The sequence below is a fragment of the Elaeis guineensis genome, chromosome 9, assembly GCF_000442705.2.
Source record: "Elaeis guineensis isolate ETL-2024a chromosome 9, EG11, whole genome shotgun sequence".
NCBI classification, from domain to species: Eukaryota; Viridiplantae; Streptophyta; class Magnoliopsida; order Arecales; family Arecaceae; genus Elaeis; species Elaeis guineensis.
In genome coordinates this window covers 7,943,304-7,966,722 of record NC_026001.2, presented here as the reverse complement: position 1 = coordinate 7,966,722, position 23,419 = coordinate 7,943,304, and the positions used below count along the sequence as shown (strand labels likewise).

Sequence of the window (23,419 nt, the reverse complement as noted above, 5' to 3'; positions counted from 1 at the left end):
ATTACTGTCCTAAATCCTTAATGAGTTTTGTCTGCCTTTTTTCAACTTATTCTTCAAGCATATGCAAGGGATGTGAGGTACTTTAACCATTTTTTTTTCATCTTAGAAATGTTTTATGGGCAGTTAGCAATCAATACTGAGTGATCCAATGCTGTGTCTTGTGATAAGGAAGCCTGACATGCGGGTCACCTTGTTATCTCTAAATGTGAGGTTAATGAAATTGGAAGTTAACTATGCACTAGTGCTTAGTTGCCAGAATTGAGTGCAGGTGCAGGAGAGTTGATACTTTCTAAAAACACTTTTAGCAAGGAAGCTCGTAGAAAGAGATGCGTTACCCTATGTAGTAGATTCTGGGTACTAGTAAGAACTAGTGCACTTTTTTTCGCCTTGGGCGTGCTGTAATTGATGCTTTTCAGGATATTTGAGCACAGACCATCCTTATTATGGTTATTTTTCAGCTGTCTGATGTTGATGTATGTTACCTCTCAGGAGATAACTTAGGCAGCTTGAAGTTGATATTGTCTTTACCATGAATATTATTGTTCCATAAGTTGTTAACATGAGGCAGTTATCTTCACAAGGTGAGACTGTGAAAGGGAAGCACGCCCGTGGAATATGTGAACTACTGCTTGGACTGTGGCCATATCTTAGTTCAGCGATCGGATTTTGAATTAGGATTTGGTGATCCTTTGTTTAAAAAAAATGCTAAGATGGTGTATCTTTTTGTTTGGTATTTTGATGTCCAATATCAAGCATGTTTTTCAACCATTACTTCTGTTGTATGGAAATATTTCTATTTCCATATACATTTATATAATTATTTGACCAGAGACTAAATAATGTGTTGCTTTCATGTTCTCTAGTACTTGCAGGTCTACAATACTCCCTTTTCACCTTTCTCTGTTGTAAATTATTCTGCTGCTATCTAATTTTATATGACATGCTTACTTTTCTTATATACCTTTGTCTTCTTTGCTTGTCCACAATTGTTATAGTTGACCACTTGCTGTTGCACTCATAAGAGTATGTAATTGCAGAGCACAGACATGTCGGGTCTAATAATTTTAATCTTCTCAGTAGTCGGAGCCACACTATTTTCACTTTGGTAATTATCTTTCTCTTTTTCAATCTGAATAACTTACATATGCACCCTTGTTATCTCTCGTAGAAGTTCTAATTTTGCCTTATATGACCTTACTTGTTACATAACTATTCCGACAAATTTGTTTACTGCTGAGTTTCTCACTGTTGCATCATTTCTTTTTTTTTTTTTGTGTACCAATTTATTAAGAGCTGAAATAGATTTTCTATATTTGGGCACAAAATATAACTTCGAACTCTCTCTTCTTTATTATGTATATCCCTTTGGTTTCTTTTCTGTCTTTTTCATTTAGAGTTTGCTAAACAAGTCTGCTTTCTCAAGACTTTTTAAGATAGAGTTATTGCATATATTATTGCACTTGCAAACTTGTATACCAAAAAAGTTAAAAAGATTTATTTGGGAATAAGCCTTACTGTCTGAATAAACAGGAGGTTAGAATAATGTAGAAGTCAGTAGAATGATATCCATCTTCAGGAGCCTACTAGGTCACCCTATTGGAGCTTACATGCATGCTTTTAACAGACATACTTGGTTATTTATGACCATAGCATATGCAGATGTTTGTGTTTTCTTGATTTTTTTCCTTATGTGGTATTCCTTCTGTCTGTTTTGGTCAGACAAGAAAGCTCCAATATGGAGACCTAATTAACCAGAAGATGGTGCAATAATGATGATAAACCTATCGTAGTTTTGTGATCAGCCACGTGATTCGCTGCCTGATTTCTTTCCATAAGCTTGAGAAGAGTCTGATTTTCGGAACATGTTCTTCAGGATTAGACAGTTATTCCGTGAAATAAGTTACAGAAGTATGACCCAGTGTCAGGATCAATCTATCCATAGATTACCTTATTCTTGTTGTCCAGCTGGAACCTTTGGAATCAAAACTATTACATCAGTGAGTTCTTGCATTGTACCAAATCACATGATTTTAAATTTATAATAATGGATGATAATTTGATTGCAGGAATGCTGGGTGAGATTTATCATATCTATCTGGGGTCGGCTTATGCCTTTAGGTGTATATGACTAGATCTGATACAGCTGCTATTACTACCCTGCATCTTTGATGCTGAACCTTTAATTTGTACGTCCTCTGTAGGATATATTAAGGTCAAAAAAAGAAAAAGAATGTCGAGATCGAGGAGTGGTGGATGGAGTAGAAGATGGTGTTATTTAGGGAGGACCATCTAGACCATCTCCGAAGAGTGTACCAAATTTTTAGAATAGAAAGCCTGTATGCCAATCCTAAGAAGTGCGCTTTCATGGCGGACCGTGTCATCTTCTTAGGTTTTATTATTATCCTCGATGGTGTGTCTGTCGACTCTGAAAAAATTAGAGCAATAGTTGAGTGGCTGGTACCCAAGAGTATCCATGACGTGCGGAGTTTTCATGGATTAGCAATCTTTTACCATAGGTTCATAAAATAGTTTAGCACCATAGCCGCTCCCATCACTGACTATATTAGAAAGGGAGATTTTGAATAGACTAAGGCAGTCAATAGAGCCTTTCTGGATATTAAGGATAAGATGACCTACGTTCCAGTCTTACGTCTACCTGATTTTTTCAAAGTTTTTGAAGTAGCATGCGACGCGTCAGGAGTTGGGATTGGTGGTGTCCTTAGTCAAGGTCATCTGGTAGCATGCTTTAGCGAGAAACTTAACGATTCTAAACTCAAGTATTCTACCTACGATAAGGAGTTTTACGCGGTAATCCAAGCTTTAAGATATTGGAGACATTACTTACTACCACAAGAATTTGTTTTGTACTCTGACCATGAGATCCTTCGATTCTTGAATTCTCAAAACAAACTGAATCATAGACACGGTAGGTGGGTCGAATTTTTGCAACCTATACTTTTATTTTAAAATACCGTGTGGGTGTAAAGAATCGTACTGCTGATGTCCTGAGTTATCGTCATACTTTACTGTCCACTGTTAGTATAGAAGTTGTTGGTTTTGATAAGATTAAAGAAGATTATAAGGGGTGTCCAGATTTTGGTAGCATACTTACCGCTTTACGTAAAGGACCATCTAGAGAATATAGTGAATATATCCTTAAAGATGGTTACCTGTTTAAAGGAACTAGGCTGTGTGGCTCCTGTACATCTTTAAGAATTTTCTAGTTTGAGAACTACACGTTGGAGGATTAGCTGGATACTTTGGTAGGAATAAAATTATAGAGTTGGTAGAAGTTCAGTTCTTTTGGCCAAGCTTGAAAAGAGACGTCGTCTGAATTGTTGTCCAGTGTAGAACGTGTGCCATGGCCAAGCAGAAAAAATAAAACACCGGCCTATATACATCCTTTTCTATACCAGACTGTCCTTGGCAAGACGTTAGTATGGATTTTGTTTTAGGATTATTTAGGACAGCTAGGAAGCATGATTCTGTTCTAGTGGTTGTAGATAGATTTTCAAAAAATGGCCCATTTTTTGTCATGTTGCCAAACGTCTGACGCATCGAAAGTTGCAAAGATATACTTTAATGAGATTGTTAGGCTACACGGATTGCCTAAAACCATTGTGTCTGATAGGATGTTAGATTTATGAGCTACTTTTGAAAAATCCTATGGTGCATTCTAGGCACAAAACTGAAATTTTCTTCTGTTTATCGCCCGCAAATGGATGGTCAGATCGAAGTGGTCAATAGGAGTTTTGAAAGTCTGTTGCGTTACTTGATTGGGAAACATATGGGTAACTGGGATCTTTTGCTATCCTCAGCCAAATTTGTATATAATAGCTCTGCTAATAGATCCATTGGCATGAGTTCTTTCGAAGTAGTTCATGGATATCAATCTAGGAAACCAATAGATCTCATCTCATTGCCCATGCATGCTAGGATTTCCCAATCTGCAGAGTCATTTGCACAGCATGTCAAGAGTTTACATAAAGAGATCAATAAAAAATTAGCACTAACATTAAAGTCTATAAACGGAATGCAGATTCTCATCGACGTGCTCAAGAGTTTGCGGAGGGAGACTGTGATGGTTCGAATGAGGCCTGAACGGTTTCCACTCGGAACATGAAGTTACATGCCCGAGGAGTAGGTCTGTTTAAGATCATAAAGAAATTCGGACCGAATGCGTATGTTGTGGACTTGCTTTCTGATTTTGGGATTAGTTCTATTTTTAATATTGCAGATCTCGTCATCTATAAAGAGCTAACTTGGGTACCTAGTGAGCTATTTGAGCTTGAACCAACCTTTGAGAGCGAGCCTATCTCTGAGTGTCCATCAGTCAATGTCAGCAAAGCACGATCAGATTGAGAGAATTTTGGACGAGTAAATCATCCCCACCCGGAGTTGAGGCTATCAGCGGTATTTGGTCAGATAGCGAGGATGATCGGAGTCTGAAGATATCTGAATCACTTGAGAAGAGTTATAGCGCATTGATCTCGATTTGTTTGAGCGTTACCAGAGCGGAATCGACCCCCACTCAACAGGATCAGGTTCTCCCCACCTTGAGAGAATTGGTGCGGACATCAGAGTTATCAGAGGTTGGCGATATGATTTGAATTTGATTTGGATCGAAGAAGCCCCATTAGATTGACTCTACTTCAGTTATTTGTTTTCAGTCAATTAGTTATTTTGATGCATTTAGTTTTGGATCCATAGGGCCATACTTAGGTTTGAATTGGGTTGGAGCCTTATTTGACCATCATGAAGAAGCAAGTCCTAAGAGGTCATACCTTAGTTTGAACCACGTCACCTTTGGAGCCACCACTCTCCACACGTCCAGGGAAAATATGCATGCTAGTATGTGCCGTGCCAAGGATCCTTATACCAAGTTGTGCCAAGCATTAAGCACCTCATATGGAGTTCCTTTTCTTCCCTAGGATTCTTAAGAGTTTTTGATTTCTTACTTATTTTGTTAAAGGGCTGATTTCTTTCCCATGATTCCATAAAAGATAGATTATTTGTTTGAAAATCAGACATAATGTTTTACTTTTTTGTTGGGAGGGCTGATTTCTTCCTTGTAAAGGGTAGGGGATTCCTAAAGAAATAGGACCCCTAGGGTCCTATATAAACCCCTGTATTTTTCATGAAGATATGGAGGAATGATTTTATAAATCCTGCAAATACTTGTGTCAATCGCTCCGAGAGGGAGAGGGCGTGAGATCCAAAATCGTTCCACGAGGGAAGGGTGTGAGGTCCACTTTCTTCCCTATCTCTTTAACCTTTATCTACTTGAGATCCAGTGTTCTTACGAATCTGATTCGTCTCTACCATCTATTCACGCAAGCCTATTCCATCGAGAGAAGATCTGTTTCCTTTAAGATTCCCGTCTATCGTGATGAGGGAGAAAGAGTGATCCCTTATTCTACTGATCAAACACTGACAAGGACCTTCGTTCTTTTTCAGTTGATCTTTGATTTTTATTTTTTTTAGATTCGACGTTGGTAAAGGTCTAGTTCTTTATTGACAGATCTGTTTCGTTAAAAAATTAAGAGCCCTAATCAGGATAGTTTCTTAACTATCACGATCTAGATTCTTATTATCTTCTCGGATTTTTTTGCGGGTTTAATGTCTTACTCTCCCTCATTCCATTCATATTTCTTTTTGCATTTACTCGTGAGCATGTTTAATTTCTGCTATTTGTTTATTTACTTTCTTATTGCTAGTTGTTTACTGATCTTTAATATGGCATTCATCTGTATCATTTAGTTTAATCTTGCTTTGGTCTCGTATCAATCAGTCACGTCTCTTGAGCAGAGTATAGGCAACTATATTGTCTGCTCTGGGAATAATGATGCCTCTGGCCGGACGTGATTTGTTGTTGACGAACGGAAGGAAGCTTGATCTTTATGATTGGTTTTTTTTTCTTTTCTTTTAGGTTGTCCTGCATTAGTAGAAGATGGTGTTATGCGCTATAGTTAAACTTTACAATATTAATAAAAAAAAGGAGTAGCTCTCTATGTGAGAACTCGTGGTGGCCTGTGTTTAGTTGGTTCCGCGCTGGGGAGTTCTTGGGCTCTTGGGTACTTAAGCAGTTCCAGGGACCCCAATTAATAATTTTTTGCTTGCCTTTTTGGATGGATCCTGGGTCATTACAGTCTGCCTATGGATTTCTAATATCTTAGATAACCCTATGGTAGTGGTGGCTATCATACATTTACTAGCTTCGAGTTAGAAAGCAACTGGTATGACTAAACTCAGACACTTGAAGAATGCTGCTATAGTTATGAAATACTACATAAACTAATAAATACTGACATCTAGCAAAGCAAAAACCATCTATTTTCTCTCTTATAAGTATCCTAGCTATTCTCTATTGAAGGAATTATGCAGCTTCAGTTTACTACACTTGATGACTATCAAAGTGCATGTTACAAACACCTTATCATGTTTTATGGAGTAGAACTTTTGAGGTCCAATAGCTCTGTTAGCTCTACAGTGAATCATTCATAACTGCTATTTCATCTTGAGATTTTTCCTTTTATTGTAATGCAAAGCAAGAAACATGAATGCTTCAAATATGATGTTGTGTCTATGTCCGATGTATCAGATAACGATACTTGTTGGATGCTTCTCTGATGCATGTTTGATACTTGTGTCAAGTCTTATTTGTCCAAATTCAAAGAACAATTTGGATACTTTTTCTACATTTTAAGCATTGCCAGGGGTATATGATATGATACGGATACACAAGGTTTTAAATTCCTTAGGATGGAAATGTCCCGGTTTCTCCATGGAATGGATGTCCCACTGTCTTGCTGTGTTCCGCTAGCGGCCATAGTCATGCATCTTGATAGATATCTCCCATCTCTCGCCCCTTCGTTCTTTGTTTCCTTCTTTTTTCTTTTTTCTTTCTTTTTTTTTTTCTTCTACCTTCCTTTCTTTCTTTTCCTTTTTCTTTCTTCTTTTTGTCCCTTCCTTTATTTCTTTTTCCCTTCATCTTCTTCTTTCTCCCAGCTTTCTTCCTTCTTTCCTTCCTTTCTTTTTCTTGTCCCTTCCTTTTCCTCTTTCTTTGGCTTTATTTTTTCCTTTTCTTCATCTTTCCTTCTTTCTTTTCTCTTTCTTTTTCTTTCCCCACATGGATAGGTCTTAAAGTCTCGACCTTGTCCCAATCTCATTTTCTCATAAGAATGGGATATGATGGTTAGGACATCCTTGCCACGTCGGGACTTAAAACCTTGCAGATACACTGATATGACATCTTAAAAGAGTAAGTTGTGATATATCTAGGATACATGAACGGATATGTGCAATTTATGCATACATGTATGCATAACTACATAGTTACACATATGTACATATATATGCTTGTGAAAGTGCATATATAGAGGGTAGTGGCTATCACAATAACATAGACCATATTTTATATGATACCATCAACTTGTACAAGCTTGTCATTTAGTCGTCATTCAAATCCATAAACCCAATCCATACTTCATGTTTTTATGTTACAATTAGACTCCAAAACTGATATTAACTATTAAAAGGTTAATATTTAAAAAAAGAAAGAAAACCCCTTCCCCTTATTTTTGAAGATCTCTAGGAAGTATCTTGAGTGTATCTGGGAAGTTTGTGGGGTTTTTTTTTTTTTTTCCTTCTTTCCAATTTTGAATAATAGGATACTCAACACAAGTACTTGACATGTATCCAAGAAGTGCATGATGAGGATCGATATCCATTGCATATCTGATACAGACATGAAATGTGATTTGAAGTACCCATGCTTCATAGTATGCATCTGAGATATTTCCCCGATAACTCCAAAAATGAGAGGAAGGACTTTTGCTTCTTTTGTTCATGCTGATCTTTTAACAGCGAATGATCAATTTTGGACAATATGATATTAATATTGATATTTAAAGTATAAATTTGGTTCTATAGATTTGATTCATTTGAATGATGACCAAGTGATGAGCGTCTTAAAGTCGATATTATTATGAATATGGGTTACATTATTTTGGTAGCCTAATACGTTTTGTAGATTCTTCTTTACATGCATACATATATATACATCTGTGTTTTTATGCATATATCTATGCATAGGCTGCATATATATTTATTAATGTATCCTAGTTGTATCATATCCTACTTTTTCAAGATTTACTTTATTGGCGTATCCCTATCCTGTGCTTGGAGTGTGCTTCCTAGAATGCCAATTACTGTTCTTTTTCATTAATTGTAATATTTTACCATATTGTGTTCTGTTGCATGATTATTTTTTAAAATGTTTAGTACAAGGGCACTGCTCAGTACATTATTATTATGATCAATTTTGGACAATATGATATTAGTATTGATATTTAAAGTATAAATTTGGTTCTATAGATTTGATTCATTTGAATGATGACCAAGTGATGAGCGTATGAAAGTCAATATTATTATGGATATAGGTTACATTATTTTGGTAGCCTACTATGTTTTGTACATTCTTCTTTACATGCATACATATATATACGTCTGTGTTTTTATGCATATATCTATGCATAGACTGCATATATATTTATTAATGTATCCTAGCTGTATCATATCATACTTTTTCAAGATTTAATTTATTTGCGTATCCCTGTCCTGTGCTCAGAATGTGCTTCCTAGAATACAAATTACTGTTCTTTTTCATTAATTGTAATATTTTACTATCTTGTGTTTTGTTGCATGATTATTTTTTAAAATGTTTAGTACGAGGGCACTGCTGAGTACATTATTATTATTATTGATGATATATATGTAGAGAACTGCTTGCATCTTGATTTCATAGTTTAAATAATAAATATTGACATGTATATGTTGGAAAGTTTGAAACATTGAAGATTATGTCACAGATATCTTTGATACATCTTGATCATGCAATTCCGTAAGAAGTTTTTATCATATGAAAGTGGTCTATGTAGACTAATTGTTTGAATTATATGCCTGCAGACTGTTGAGAGCAGTCCTTCTGGTGATAGTGGAGGGGAGGATGTGAGATTGTCTCAATTGGTAAATTTTCTCATGAGAAATTTTCTGATATTCATTCATGCTGCTGTCTTTTTGATTTGAGACTTTGGTTTCTTGCACTTTTTGAATGCTTTGATTGCTTAGTTTTTGTTTTTCCTTTGCAGAACTTGATTGATCTTGCTGGATCAGAAAGTTCTAAGGCAGAAACAACGGGGTTGCGACGTAAAGAAGGTTCATATATAAACAAAAGTCTACTTACCCTTGGGACTGTAAGCTACCACTTCCCATAAGTGGCTCTAATAACTTCGTATTCCTTCAAGTGAAGACCTTACCTCATTTTACCATACTTAGATGCCCTTATTATGATGTTGTTCAATTGTTACTTACAACTTAAGATTACTTTATGCCTTGAAGTGTCTATTGGCTTGTATTGGTAAATTTTCAACCATTGTGCTTACTTCCTCAAGCAGTTATTTCATTTTTATTGCTGAAGTTGCTCTGTTTCTTAATTGCTATAATTTATTTTTATCTTGCTATCGGTATTTATCTGGCTGTTCTCACCAGCACATTCTTCATATATCCTTTCTTAATAGTTAAGACACCTTCTATAATGGATCACTTGATCTGTTTGTTTGTTAAATATGGTTTTGAATATATCATGAGGTAAATTTTGAGGATCTACCACCCATTTGGAGCATAACTGTCAACTCTTTCTTCCAACTGCTTAGGATAGGTTACCCATATGGTTAGCTTTTTTTTTTTGGGGGTTCTTTTTCTTCATTCATTATATTTATCAATTTAGAGATTTGAGAATCTCTATTGTTAAAAGCATTTTTGGTTGAAGTACAGCAAGCTAATTGGATTCGCTTTGCTGTTTGGTTCACTAATATGGTCATTCATAAGTTATCTTCTTTTTAATCCTTCCTACTTCCTAGAAAGTTTTTTGTCGTAATTTTTGCTAGCTCTCAGCCTCTCTAGTAAAGTCTTCTTGCAATTGACTATTCAGTCTTCTTTGTTATTGAGCTTTCTAAAGTATGTGTTCATTGTTAAAGGTGATTTCTAAACTGACGGATGGCAAAGCTACACATATTCCCTATAGAGATTCAAAACTCACCCGTTTGCTGCAGTCCTCTCTTAGTGGACATGGACGGATCTCCGTGAGTTCTCTTCCATGTAGCAGAAGTACTGCTTTTGTTTTTTAAGTTATACAGGGTTTGGAAGAACTTGCTTTCTCTTCCTTTTTTGTTTCCTTAAACTAACTGGATGCAACTTCCTACATGTCTTTTTCTATTCTACGTATGTTAATTTGTAAATTTTTCCTCCCTACTGTTGGTAGCTTATATGCACAGTAACACCTGCTTCTAGCAATAGTGAAGAGACACACAACACATTAAAGTTTGCACATCGAAGCAAACATGTGGAAATCAAAGCTTCTCAAAATAAGGTGATGGTATTATTATTTATGTGCTATTTTTTATTGATATCCATCGCAAGAGCAACTCATCAGGACTTTATGTTAATTTTCATTCTATCCATCACATGAGTAACTGATCAGTACATAATTTTAGATAATGGATGAGAAGTCCCTCATAAAGAAATATCAAAGGGAGATTACCTGTTTAAAGCAAGAGTTGCAGCAATTAAAACGTGGCATGATGGAGAAACCATACCTTCTTGATGCTAATCAAGAAGATCTCGTTAATCTGAAACTTCAGGTTAGTGCCTTTGTATATGGAAGTCAAACAGATTTGGTACATTACTGATACTTCCAATTTATTGCTATAGATCTTTCTGACATCATGAATTGAAAAGACTTTCATATCATTCTAAATTTTTTGGTACTTCTTACTGTCATGGCATGATCATGCTTTTGAAGTTATACTATTAATTTTCCCTTTTTAGGATTTGATACTGAAGATTTGTGCAGTAAGAGGTATTAATGTTTGATTATTTAACATGTCTGGTTTATGTAGCTCCTGTGCTTAATACTCAAACCAACCTAATTTTGATATAGAAATTTTATAATGCAGGGTGCTTTTAATCTTTTGAACCCTTTAATATTTGTTTACTTTGCTTATACTGGCATAAATGGATTTTTTTTTTTTTTTTAATATGACTGTTAAGATTTTCTCATCTTTCAAGTTCTGTCATTTCCATACTTCTCCATGTCTTTCAGATTTGTAGAAGTAACCTTCTTAGTACAAGTTAAATGTCTGGGTTTCACAGGAGAGCAGCACAATATAGTGCAATGAAACAAGGAGTACTGAACTTGAGATGTGATGTTAAGCATGGGCAATCTAGACTTAAAATTTTGGTAGTTGAGGAAAATATGTAAATAAGGGCCAACAATGACATAATTGACCATGGAAAATGTGGTTAGCGAGGTTCACAAAACTAGTACCATGACCTGTACCAGTTGGTACCTTTTTTGGGTATGGTATTGTACCATGCCACCAACATGGTGCACATGTGCCGATCAGGTGCTGGTGAGTGCAAACAAGCAAGAAACAGAGAATAAGAAGGTGGAGAGAGAGAATGGGAGGAAGGACCTGCTAGATAAGGAGAGGCAAATCAGAGGTCGGGGCTTGTAGATCGGAGGCTTGAGGTTGTTGATTGGGGCTGGAATAATTGGCAAGGTCTCCCATGGCATTGTTGCTGGAAGATGAGGGGGGGATTAGGAGGAAGGTGAGGTGGGGGGATCGGGGGAGAGAGCACGATGGCTAGGAATTCGGAGAGAGGGTGTGTGTGCGTGTGTGTGTGTGTGAGAGGGAGGGAGAGAGAGAGAGAGAGAGAGAGAGAGATCATATGCCGGGAGGGGTCAGGCCTTTACAAAGGGGCCTAGCTTGGCCTGACAAATTGGGTTAGAAGTTAGAACTATCCAAAACTTGTTAGAACCATTCAATTAGCCTGGTTTGGACTGGTTCTAACCCTGTTTCGTTTAGGATGGCTGGATCATTCTGGTTCTTGGCTGGTTCAATTTTGTATGCCCTGAATTTCTTAGCATGGGACGGTTTGACAGACCTTGTAGTTATGCAAAGTCATCAAAATCATTTAACAATGAATGGCAACTACGGGAAAAGGAATTCAATGAAATAGTTTAATGTCTTTAGATTGCATGTTAGTAGGTTAAGTAGCTTGTTATCTTCCTCGTATTAGTTATGAATTTTTATATATGACAACATCACTGACATCCAAGTGTTTGATGGATCAAAAGATTGAGAATTTGTTTTTCTTGCTTTTCTCTACATGATTCTACAATATAGGAAATGTGAGAAGAAAGGGGAAAGCGATGTCCTTTGGGATTTACATCACACAAGAACTTTTAATTGTTTTTACCATATTTTCTTTTGTGTGCTACATATTATGAAATTTCAGTTTTCTTAAGATCTTATGGGGGTGAAATTCACTTGCTATCTGCCAGTAGGTCACTGAACATCTTATGTGCCCCCTAAATCTTGTTCTTAGAAGCTGATTCATTTTGAACCACAAGCAACTTATTGTGACAAGAGAAATATTTTGCACTTAATTTTGTACTCATCTTTTCTGCCTTTTAAACATACTCGAGACTAACTTATCTTTTTGAAATTGGAAAGCTGGAAGCTGGCCAAGTCAAGTTGCAGTCAAGATTGGAAGAGGAGGAGGAAGCAAAAGCAGCCCTAATGGGTCGAATTCAGCGGCTGACAAAACTAATATTGGTGTCCACAAAGAATTCTATATCTTCAAACATTTCAGAAAAGGTTGGGCATAGACGGAGGCACTCTTTTGGGGAAGATGAGGTTGCTGTTCTTACCTATTATCTTTTACTGTTCTGGAGTATGCTTGTTTCTGTCTATTAGTCTAAATGGATTTTTATGGTTCAACATTATGATGACATCAAGTAGATTTGACATGGGACTAGATTTGTTGTTACCGACCATAAAATATTTTGTTCGAACTGATGGAACAAGCTTAGTAAGATTTGTTGGCTCCTGATTAACTGATCTGCAAATTGAACCCCACCTACTTCATTCTTCCTAACTGAACCTATCTGTTATGGTTTCAGCTTTATTGGGTCATGAACAGATAAAGTTTGCTATGGATTCAAGTTTCCCTTAGCATTTGCTCATTTTATCACTGTACATGAACCAAAATCATCTCCTTATGATACATCAATTGTTTCTCCAATGTTAAGAAAAATATTGCAATTTCCTCTCATCAAATTCTTATATATTACTATTTTTTCCTGCGATTGCAGCTTGTGTATTTGCCTGATAGGAAGCGGGAATACATTGTTGATGATGATGTGGTCAGTCTTGATTCAGAGTTTTCGGTGGAGGGAAGGCTTGATGCCAGCAGCCTAGATGAGACTATAAGGTTTGATAAAAGGAATCGGAGGCGGGGAATGCTTGGGTGGTTCAAATTAAGGGTGTGTCTTGACTGCCTTTTTCCCTGGTGCAAGAAAATTTTGCTCTTCTTGTTTGTTTGTTGTTAGTATGATACATAATGCAGTTGTTCTATACGTTCTGTAAAATGTTTGTGATACTGCTTGACTGCAAACTAGATGGTGCAATTGTGTGGCAAATATCAGAGATACCATTTCGAGAGACGATGGCTAGTTTTATTGCTGAATCATGATATATGTCAGAATTTGTGCTCTAAGCATATGTAATTTGATTTCACAATATGAAGACAAAGTCATCATATATGCAGGCTTGCTATATTTGGAATATTTAGTGGCAGTTGTAGAAGTTTGTTATGACTTTCTTGACTAAAATTTGCTTGATAAATAAAAGTCTGGAAAACATTGGAAACAAACATACATGCACAAAATTCTAGCTACTTTATAAGATCATGTAAATATGCCAAGCTAACTCCAGACACTAGTGCAAAACTAAAATTGAATTATACTGGTTAACAAAGTTGAAATGCTATAAGTATTGATATTGTGTTGGAAATGGTAGTAGCTTTGTTGAAATGAATTGAACCTGAATTTTTTCCCCCCACTTTAGTTCCCAGTTTCATGATTACCTATGCAGGCTGCACTATGCCTTTATTGCTTTAGTCTTTAGATACCTCGATTACATGATTGGGACTGTGGAAGTCACTGGAGTAGAAGCTAATTCCATCTAATATATGCATGTTTTACTCTAGTACATATGGATTGTACACACTACCTATGCTTATTTTCCATGTTGTGAGGCAATCATATAATGCATAGTTTGCTTGTACTAGGGAAGATATGCAGTTGAAAGTTTTCCAGCTCTTCTTCTCTGGAACAAGCTGATCATGCTTCCATATCTTGTTTTATGGACCCAAGTAGCCCAATTTTATAATTTAATGTTCTCATCCTAGTTCTAAGAGCAGGTCAAGCCCTTAACTTTAGTTTCTTGTTCTGTCAAAAGTGATTAAGGCATTCTTTATAATCTTGTATCACTTTTTTCTTCTATTGTGGCCTCCCTTTATCTTTCAAGAGCCTCTCCTTGAGTGCTGTTACATCAAATTGCCTGGTACAAGTCCAGATGGTAGACATGAACCTGATTTGACTCCATTTTGGATCATATTGAAAGGTAACATTTGGAACCAACTTGACTTGTAGATAACCTAGTCTTCCATCTCCATAGAGTCAGTGATTCTAAAATTAGTCCGTCTCGTCATGATCCTTTTGAGATGTAAAATCAGAATTTTGTCATATTGTTTCCGACTTTGATATCAGCTATGAAGTGACTATTGTGTCCTATGGAGTTTCTATCAACAAATTGTTTGAGTCGTGATATTTCATATTATAAGACTTGATTCTTACTGATCTGCTGAAAGCTAGTGCTGTTGACTCTTATATATCTACATGATGAAGCACACTAGGTATTTGAGATGAGTTCCTTTTGATGCAGAAACCAGAGCAACATTCTGGACTGTCACCCGGTGCAGGGTGTGAGAGCTCTGCCAGTGGGTCACCATCCTGTTCACAGTCATCACAACAGAAAAAATTGTTATTTGACCTGAAGGATGGACAAAGAAAATCTGTAAGTAGAAAAGGGGATGATCCTTCTGCATTCACGGACTCCTTTCCAGAAAAAACACAAGCAGGTGATTTGTTTAGTGCAGCAGTAAAAGGGCGATGGCTTCCACCGGTGAGACAACATTCTGAAACTGGGTTTCTATGACTGATATTTAGGTTAATGGATGATGTTCATGACTAAATATTCGGATTTAATTCTGGTTGCTTGATTTCATTATCGGTTGCTTACATTTCACCAACTCTCTCTCTCTCTCTCTCTCTCTCTCTCTGTGCTTGTGCACTTGCTATGTCTATATATGCTTGTGTGTATGCATATGTAATATGTAAACAAAAATCTCTCTAGTAGTCTCACCTTATCTTATCTCTATTCTGAAATAAATTAGCTACCTATAGTTGATTTACGTGCACTTAGTGTAAAAATTATAGGCAGGTGGGTGGCCAGGCTGCCACCTGCAATCTAGGCAGGGCCAAGGCGGTTAAAATGTAATAGTTTTTAAAAATAAATAGAGGAAAAAAATCTGAAGAAGAGGTATTCTCTAAACCTGGAATATAGCATATCGATTAAGCTGATATACATTGAATGGAGGTACTACTAACTCGACAATTTATAAATCGATCCCATCAATATCCAAATATGAAGCAAATTTACAACATTTTATATTTTATCCTTGCATGTGTTTATTTGCTTGTTGTCAAATCATGGAAGTGATCTATAATTGGAAATAATGGTCGGACTGCTTAATGGATGGTTGATATTAAAAAATATGAAATGTGATTGTTTTGCATTCTGAAGCCTCCAGGGCATGGTATGAGCAGCTCCTCTTCTGAAGCGCAAGAATAAGTGGGAGGGCTCTCAAAAATGGTTAGCTACTTAGTGTCCACCCCCACCCCCACCCCCTTTTTGTTAGATGAGGTACGCAGATGGAATTCTACTATGACCGACGGTTTAGTAGGAGGAAAAGGAGTTAAATAGCTGCTGGCCACCTTGGGAAAGGATTTGTTCAAGAAATAGTGGCCCAAATTGAGAAACAGAGGGATTTTTCTGATCAAGTTAGGTGGTGAGCATCTCAAAAGTTTTTTTTAGTTAGAATAGCTCTCCTTATATTTCACTGTAGTAAGTTGGAGTTTTTCAAGTATTAAAGCTCCTACCTTTTGGGATTTTAAAACCTTCTGCCAAAAAGTGTAGAACAAGGATGAGGGCTGAAACTCAGAAAAAGAGGTCTATTTGCTTGTAATCCGGTGATTTCTGAAGAATTATAGTATTGTCAAAAATCTTTACTTTTGAGAAAGAAAAGTTTTAGTGACATTCCAGGGTTGCTTAGGTTGGTTCCTGGTGGGACTCTTGTTGGGTTAAGTTACGGGTTGTTTAGACCCATATTGTTTGCTACTTACAAATGTTTGATGTCATTTTAAAAAAAAAAAAAAAATCAACGTGGTGGTCTTTCTTTCTTTATAAAGAAAAACAAGCACATATGCTAAAAATGATGTTCAAGAGCCTGGAAAGGAAAATGTGGAAATCTGAGATTTGTTTCCCTAATTTCATTTTCTAAATCAAATTTCGGATCATTTCATATCAAACTGGTTTAGATAGTTTTGGAAAATCAGTTCTTGCATGTTTCTTTTTCTTTCTTTCTTTTTTTTTGATGTATCTATAATTGAAATATCGTAGTAATATGGGGTTAGTATTGACTCTCAAGTTCTGAAATCAGCAAGACTAAAATATTACCGCCAGCCGTGTCTATAAAGATGTCATTAACTGGTACAATCATAAATAACACATTCTTATTTCTTTCATTTATTTGTCAACTTTTGTTGAAATTTCTTATTTAACTGCTATATTTTAATTCTTCATTTTAACCTGCTTCACCTAAAAGTCATTTGAGGTGTTGTGTTAGAAATTTACATTGTATATTTTTTTGCCTTCACCTCTCATATTGCTTAGAATTAATTGAATATTAATATCTCAAGAATCTGCCTTCTAATATCATACTGAATATTGACACAGTATCCCTAATCTCTAGACCATGTTTAAGTAAAATACAACATCAACAAAAGCTTTTTTTTTTTAATTTTTTTAAAAATCATATCCGAAATTAGTAGTTCCATGAAAGGCACAATGATATTTGTGTCAAATTGTAAATAATCTAGGTTTAACAATGTCCAACAACATATCCTTTACTATGTATAAATTTAACCAGTTATATTAAGAGTTTATTGCAATATTACTTTTCCCTATTTTTTTGAAGAAAAAACCCAAATATTGTTAACATTTTCCTATTTTTTTTTTTAAGTTTAATATCAAGAAACACTTTTTGCATATTGATACTTCCACAACCTTTTTTGGGGTCTACACCAAAAAAAAAAAAAAACTGCAGTCTCTACAGTTAGAACGTATCGAACAGCTTTATCTTCTTTCCTGCACAACGATATGCAATCACCACACTCTAGAAGTCATAAATCACCCCACACACACACGCACCAAAAAAAAAAAAAAAAAAAAAGAAAAGGGAAAAGAAAAAGAGAGAGAAGAGGAAGAAGCTCACCCTGCTTGTTTGTGTAGTTGCCCTAGGACATGTATTATAAGTCAAAATTTTGTATTTATCAGCTGCATAATTGGTTGCAGTATATCAATGCAGTTGACTTAAGTTTTATTTAACTGTCTTGCAGACTGGAACTACTATCCTTGATCAAATGGATCTTCTCCGTGAGCAGGTGAAAATGTTAGCTGGGGAAGTGGCATTATGTACGAGCTCTCTTAAAAGACTGTCAGAGCAAGCAGTCGGCAACCCTGAAGATATGCAAATTCAGGCATGTGAACTACATGAAACTTTTATCTGAATATGGAGACATGAATATAGTAAACCGGCCCTCCTTATCTGGTTGGGCAGCTTCATCAAAACCTTTTTCTCAGGTTTTGCTAGATAATGAGAAGACTTCTTGTGGTTGATTATATAAAGCTTTTTCGTGTGTGTTTTGTAGGAGCAAATGCAAAAGCTGAAGGATGAAATCAGTGAAAAGAAGCTGCAAATGCGTGTGCTTGAGCAGCGGATGGCGGGATCTTTTGAAGTGACCCAGCAATCATCCAACGGCGTTGAAATGTCTCAGGTATCTTGTACCAAACTTGTCTGGAAGGCCTTCGGAACTAATATGCTATGTATTAGAGCTTTCACAGCTCAATTAAGAATCAAAGGAAGAATCAGACAGATTCTATAATTTAAAACTTGCTAACACTAAGTTGGAGCTTGCAACTTGTGATATCTTCCTGTTTTTTTGTTTCCAACCGTCCTTAACTGTATTGTTTCATCTATATTAGAATATGTCTTCATGTTCCTATACCTTGTTAAATTGTTGCTGGTTATCACTTTTGGGTGAAATGACTTCCCTTGCTTCTGGCTACCACTGTCGATTGTCGATGATCTTTTAATCCTGATGTCTAATGCATAACTTTTACCTTCATGTAGATGCTATCAAAACTAACAAGTGAATTAAGTGAGAAGACATTCGAACTTGAGGTTTGTGCAATTTTCTGCCTTCTAGTGAATGCGTTATTTTTTTCTTTACATTCATTGCTGATTATTCATTTCACTTTTTATGGTCTTGTTTTTAAAAGATCATGTCTGCAGATAATAGAATTCTTCAAGAACAGCTACAGGTGAAGGTGAGATTGGATAATGGCATTACATGTTTTGTTTCTTTTCAGGGTTAAGATGCATCATTCTTACATGCTTGATCAACTTTATACAGATGTCTGAAATTGCTGAACTTCAGGACACCATTTCAATGCTAAGACAGCAACTAAGTTCTTTATCAGACAAAGGCTATGGAAGAGAGGATGATGTGATTAGTGCATCTTTGGTTGAATCATCTAGAGAAAATGATGAACCGTTCAGTGGGACTAACTCATTTAAGGAAACTTGTTTTGATGAAAATACTCCAAGGACCACAGGCTTGTCTCACGTGTTTTCTAATGAGCTACGTGAGGAAAGCAATAAAGAGTCATCCCTAAAGACCCAAGTTCTCATGCAGGTAATCTTCTTTAAACTTTTGTGAACATTCTTTGCTAGATTTCCTTATTCCACTGTTTAATTAACCAAGTCTTTCACTGATTTTTAAAAAATTTGCATATGATAATGAGAACGGAACCTTTTCCATGTTTTTTGGTGATTTAGGCTGCTGAGATTGAGAATCTGAAACAAGAAAAGGTGAGGTTAACCGAAGAAAAGGATGGACTTGAAATTCATAGCCAAAAGCTGGCTGAAGAAGCTTCATATGCCAAGGAATTGGCTGCAGCAGCTGCTGTTGAGCTTAGAAATTTAGCTGAAGAAGTTACCAAGCTTTCTTACCAAAATGCAAAATTGACTGGTGACTTGGCTGCAGCAAAGGATACATTTGGCAGATCTAATGGCCAGAGGTACAATCAATGTGATGGGAAGCAAGATCATGCCAATGTGCAGTTGAAGAAGTTGGAGGATGGTAACTTGATTGAGGAGTTAAAGAAAGAGCTTGCTGTGAAATGCCAGAGAGAAGCTTCTTTGGAGGTTGCATTATCTGAAAAGGATCAAAGAGAGGCTGAGCTACAAAAAAGAATTGATGAGGCTAAACAACGTGAAAATGACTTGGAAAATGAGCTTGCAAACATGTGGGTGCTTGTTGCAAAAATTAAGAAAAATGGCATTTCTGATGAATCGTTATCTAAAGGGTTGAATGAATATGAGTTCCCATCAAAAAGAAATGGTTTTCTTCCATCTAATGGTAATAATGCTGTAAGGTTTATGGGGGAAAGGTTTTCTGACAACATAGCTACAGATGCCATTAGTAGCTTGGAAGACGCAAGAGCCGCCTATGAATATGAAAGAAGACGCTGCAAAGAATTGGAACACATTATTTCCAGGCTGAAGGTACATTAGATTATCCTGCTTGCAGCAGTACCCCTTCTATTCTCATTAGTTTGACTAGTAACTGTAGTAGGATCCTGCCTTATTAGTTAGATAAGGTATCCTGGAATAATCTTTTATATGGATTACCACAATGCAATACAAGGCTGGATGATATATATATTGCACAACGAAAATAGCGTGCAACAGTATTCTCACAATTATTTGTTTGCACGGGAGCAAGTTGAGCTCAATGTTCCCCAATGTTTGTATCAGGGTGAAGACCTTATTGGCTTAGATTCCAGAGCTCTTGAAGAGCTGCAGAATTTTCATGTTGAAGCACTCGCGAAAATATGCCAAGAAAAGGTAATGTTTTGTTAGTACAATTGCATCCTCGTCTGCTTACTAAAGCATCCTGATATTGATCTAAATATTTAACTGTTTATGTTGAATTTTACTATTGTCCTTCAGCATTGCGGCAACTTCAAATTTTATCATCTATTTGTGCTTTATTATTCTTCTAGAATATATACTGACTTTTTGAGATTTCATATCTTTATGTATTGAGAAGTAATCTTACAAATGTTTTTTTCTTCTTTTTTGTCAGTAGAGCTCTTCAGGCCTTGTTACAACTAATGAACCTTTGAATTTTGATTTGCAGTTAACAAACCTGGCTCAGTAGTAAGTGACATTCCATGGCATTGTTTCTTTGTTAGTCTCCCTGAGGTTTGTATCTATATTGAATTTATTCTTCGATTTAGTCCATGCATATGAGTATGGGTGTTAAATATTATATGCATGTGCATTTGGACATTTAGGGAAAAAATGAATAGTAGAAAATGTCCAGAAATTGTGATTGATCATTAAATTCATAGTAGGAGGAGTCTGCTGATTTCATGTATACCATGGCATTCATATGCTAATGCTAAATGATATTATCACCGCCATGTTTCTGATGTATAGAGAAAAAGGATATATAAATAAACTGAGAGTACTAGAACTGCCTTTTGTTTAATGATTTAAAGAAAAATCAAGCAGAAAATCCTAGATTCTGGATAACATTCTCTTATTTGTTTGGTTGCTATTTGTGCCAAATTATGTGAAATGTTGCAATCAACATTGTTCAGAAACTGGTCCGTGTTACCTCCTGGCCATACTGCATAGGGCCTTAGTGACTTTAATATGGGACTGAACTACATCGCAGTTATATGGGTGGCCACATAGGCTTAGGAGAGGATCTGGAGGCCAGGATCCTCGGCATTTCCATGCTCTAGTTTTTTTTGGTGACTCCACTTGCTGCTCATGCTCCCATAATTAAGTTCAGATTCTCTTTTTCCTTTTTCACTTAGTTAAGTAACAGTGATGTCTTTAATCAATAATACTATTAGTCTTTTACAAGCATATCAATGATTTACATCTTCAAGAGGAATTTTGGACCTGTTCATCTCTAGTGGGTCATACCTGCTATATGTTCTGACGTGCAGTACCTGTGCTAGACAGCCTTCCCAGTCTAAAAGGGGCTTTTCAGTTGGTTATAATCTGGATTAGTGAATATATGAGGAACATTCTTGTCTTGCTATCAGTAAACTAAATTTTTTGTGCCTTCAGTACTTGAAGTTTCGAAATTGAAGATTCTGACAGGAGGCTGCTTGAAGACTTTAGGAGCTATTATGTATCCTCCACTAGTGTAAACCCATGGATGGGAGAGGTGAAATTTCAGCTTCTGAATCTCGGTTAATTGAATCTCCTGCAAGTTTCCTTTTTCAGCTGTGTTTTCCTTGCTGTGATTACTATTTATCTATCTTGTCGTCATCAAGATTCAAAACCAAAAGGAGTATTTTATCCTTTTAATTGGTAGATAGCTGCTTCGTATGTGATTCTTGAAATAATTTCAGGAAACAGAAGAACCAATTTCTTTGGTCCCCAAAATTCCTACGCTTGATTTGTTTATCTCTACTGTTTTCCAATGAGGAATTCCTGTCAGCCAGGAACCCAGGAAGAATGGAGTTGGCTGCAGAACTCTGGGTATTAACTACTTAATTGAGACCTCTTTGACTTGGTCTTAAAAAAGAGTTTTGTTAAGGGAACTGTGTGTAAAAGTTGATTTAGCGTATGCACACCTCAAGAATGATGTAAAATGTTTGATTAGCAAGTCTAAAAGCTTTAGAGGACATTATTGATTGATTCTAGTCTATTAGCAAAATTCTTCAACTTTTCAGGTTCCAGTCCAATCTTTTTATTTGGAGAATGAAGAGCCTTCCATGTGTAATGTAACCCTAAATTTCTAGAGTGAAGCTTACGGTAGTTCCATGATCCACATGAATGTTTGCATGTCTCGTGTTAGAACTATTCCTACTAGACCAGAATGATGTTTATCCATCTCTTATCAGACATGATAGGTCAATGAAAATATAAATCTAGTCAAGCACAGGAGGCAAGATTTACGGAGTAAATGGAATTTAACTTGTTGGCCATATGGCTTGTCTGATCAGTTTAATCAGATGGCTACTTGTTGAGGAGTGGGCTGTTGGCATGAGCAATTTGCAGATTCGGTTGTAATCTTGGGTGATTCTGCTCCACAAACTCAGTTGGTTGGCATTGAGGACGTTGTACATCTTATAGGACTTCCATGCTTGCTTTTTTCCCCAAGGAAAAAGTTAGATCCCAAAGGATCTCAGTTTTCATTTCTGCACTTCAAAATATTAGCCAATGGTCAGTGGCTTAGCTTTTTCTCATTCCTATTGTAGTGCTGATAATTGTTTGGCAAAGATGTTATTAGATGGCTAGAAACCATTTTTCTTGCCAATTTATATTTACTCCTATCCTTGTCGAAGGATGTTCATGTCTTATTGTTATCCTATCCTAATAAATTCCTCGGTTGCCCACCTATAGAAGTTCAAACTGTGTAAGAGACTCATGAGATAGCTTGCAATTTTGTCTCGCATGCTTTTTTATATTATTACCGGACATCCATAAGGTATTCATGTTTATGATGCATCCTTAGCTTTTTCGCTATTGACAGATATCTTTTTTTTTTTAATGTATCAAAATATCTACTGCTGCTGGACTGTTATCCAAATAATTTTCCTCCTGTTATGCACCTGTATTTGTGCTATTGACCACCGTCCATGTTTTAAATAAATGTGAGGCAATTAGTCGTAATGTAATGCTTCTGCATGCTTGTTTATCGTTACACTAGCATGACCTGTTGCAAACTCATTTCTTTAGTAAACTCTACATGAACCTCCTGATTTAATTGCCACGGGGGACTAATGCTGAACATTTGTGCAGATGGGATCCCATATGTACAGTTTATGCGAAAAGAAACCGTGTTGTATGTTTAGAAGAAAATGCAAAAGCATTTCCCTCGTTGCCCGATTCAAGGAGCATGCAGTATAATGATTGCGCTGCAACAGGATCGTGATTGACAATTTTGATGTATTTATTGTACTAACAAATATTTGAGAGGTATCACTATAAATTTTGAATGTTTGTATGCATGTATGTAAACATTGAAACAGAGAATGCAATCTCCTGTCTTCATTTCATTTTCAGATCTTTTTTT

At 36.2% G+C, this 23,419-nt stretch overlaps 1 protein-coding gene across 1 annotated transcript in view; it reads left to right on the top strand.

Annotated features, from left to right (window-relative positions):
• LOC105051817 (kinesin-like protein KIN-7E, chloroplastic) overlaps positions 1-23,402 on the top strand; it is a 48,712-nt gene extending 25,310 nt beyond the window's left edge. The window contains 18 exon segments of the mRNA XM_010932429.4: positions 1,038-1,105; positions 8,968-9,027; positions 9,150-9,254; positions 10,038-10,142; positions 10,322-10,429; positions 10,554-10,700; positions 12,579-12,761; positions 13,220-13,390; positions 14,853-15,092; positions 17,648-17,788; positions 17,960-18,085; positions 18,442-18,492; positions 18,591-18,638; positions 18,725-19,006; positions 19,150-19,878; positions 20,131-20,220; positions 20,516-20,580; positions 23,146-23,402. Of these exon segments, the coding sequence (XP_010930731.2) occupies positions 1,038-1,105; positions 8,968-9,027; positions 9,150-9,254; positions 10,038-10,142; positions 10,322-10,429; positions 10,554-10,700; positions 12,579-12,761; positions 13,220-13,390; positions 14,853-15,092; positions 17,648-17,788; positions 17,960-18,085; positions 18,442-18,492; positions 18,591-18,638; positions 18,725-19,006; positions 19,150-19,878; positions 20,131-20,220; positions 20,516-20,536 (2,675 nt within the window). The 3' untranslated portion in view covers positions 20,537-20,580; positions 23,146-23,402.
• The last annotated feature ends 17 nt before the right edge of the window (positions 23,403-23,419 follow it).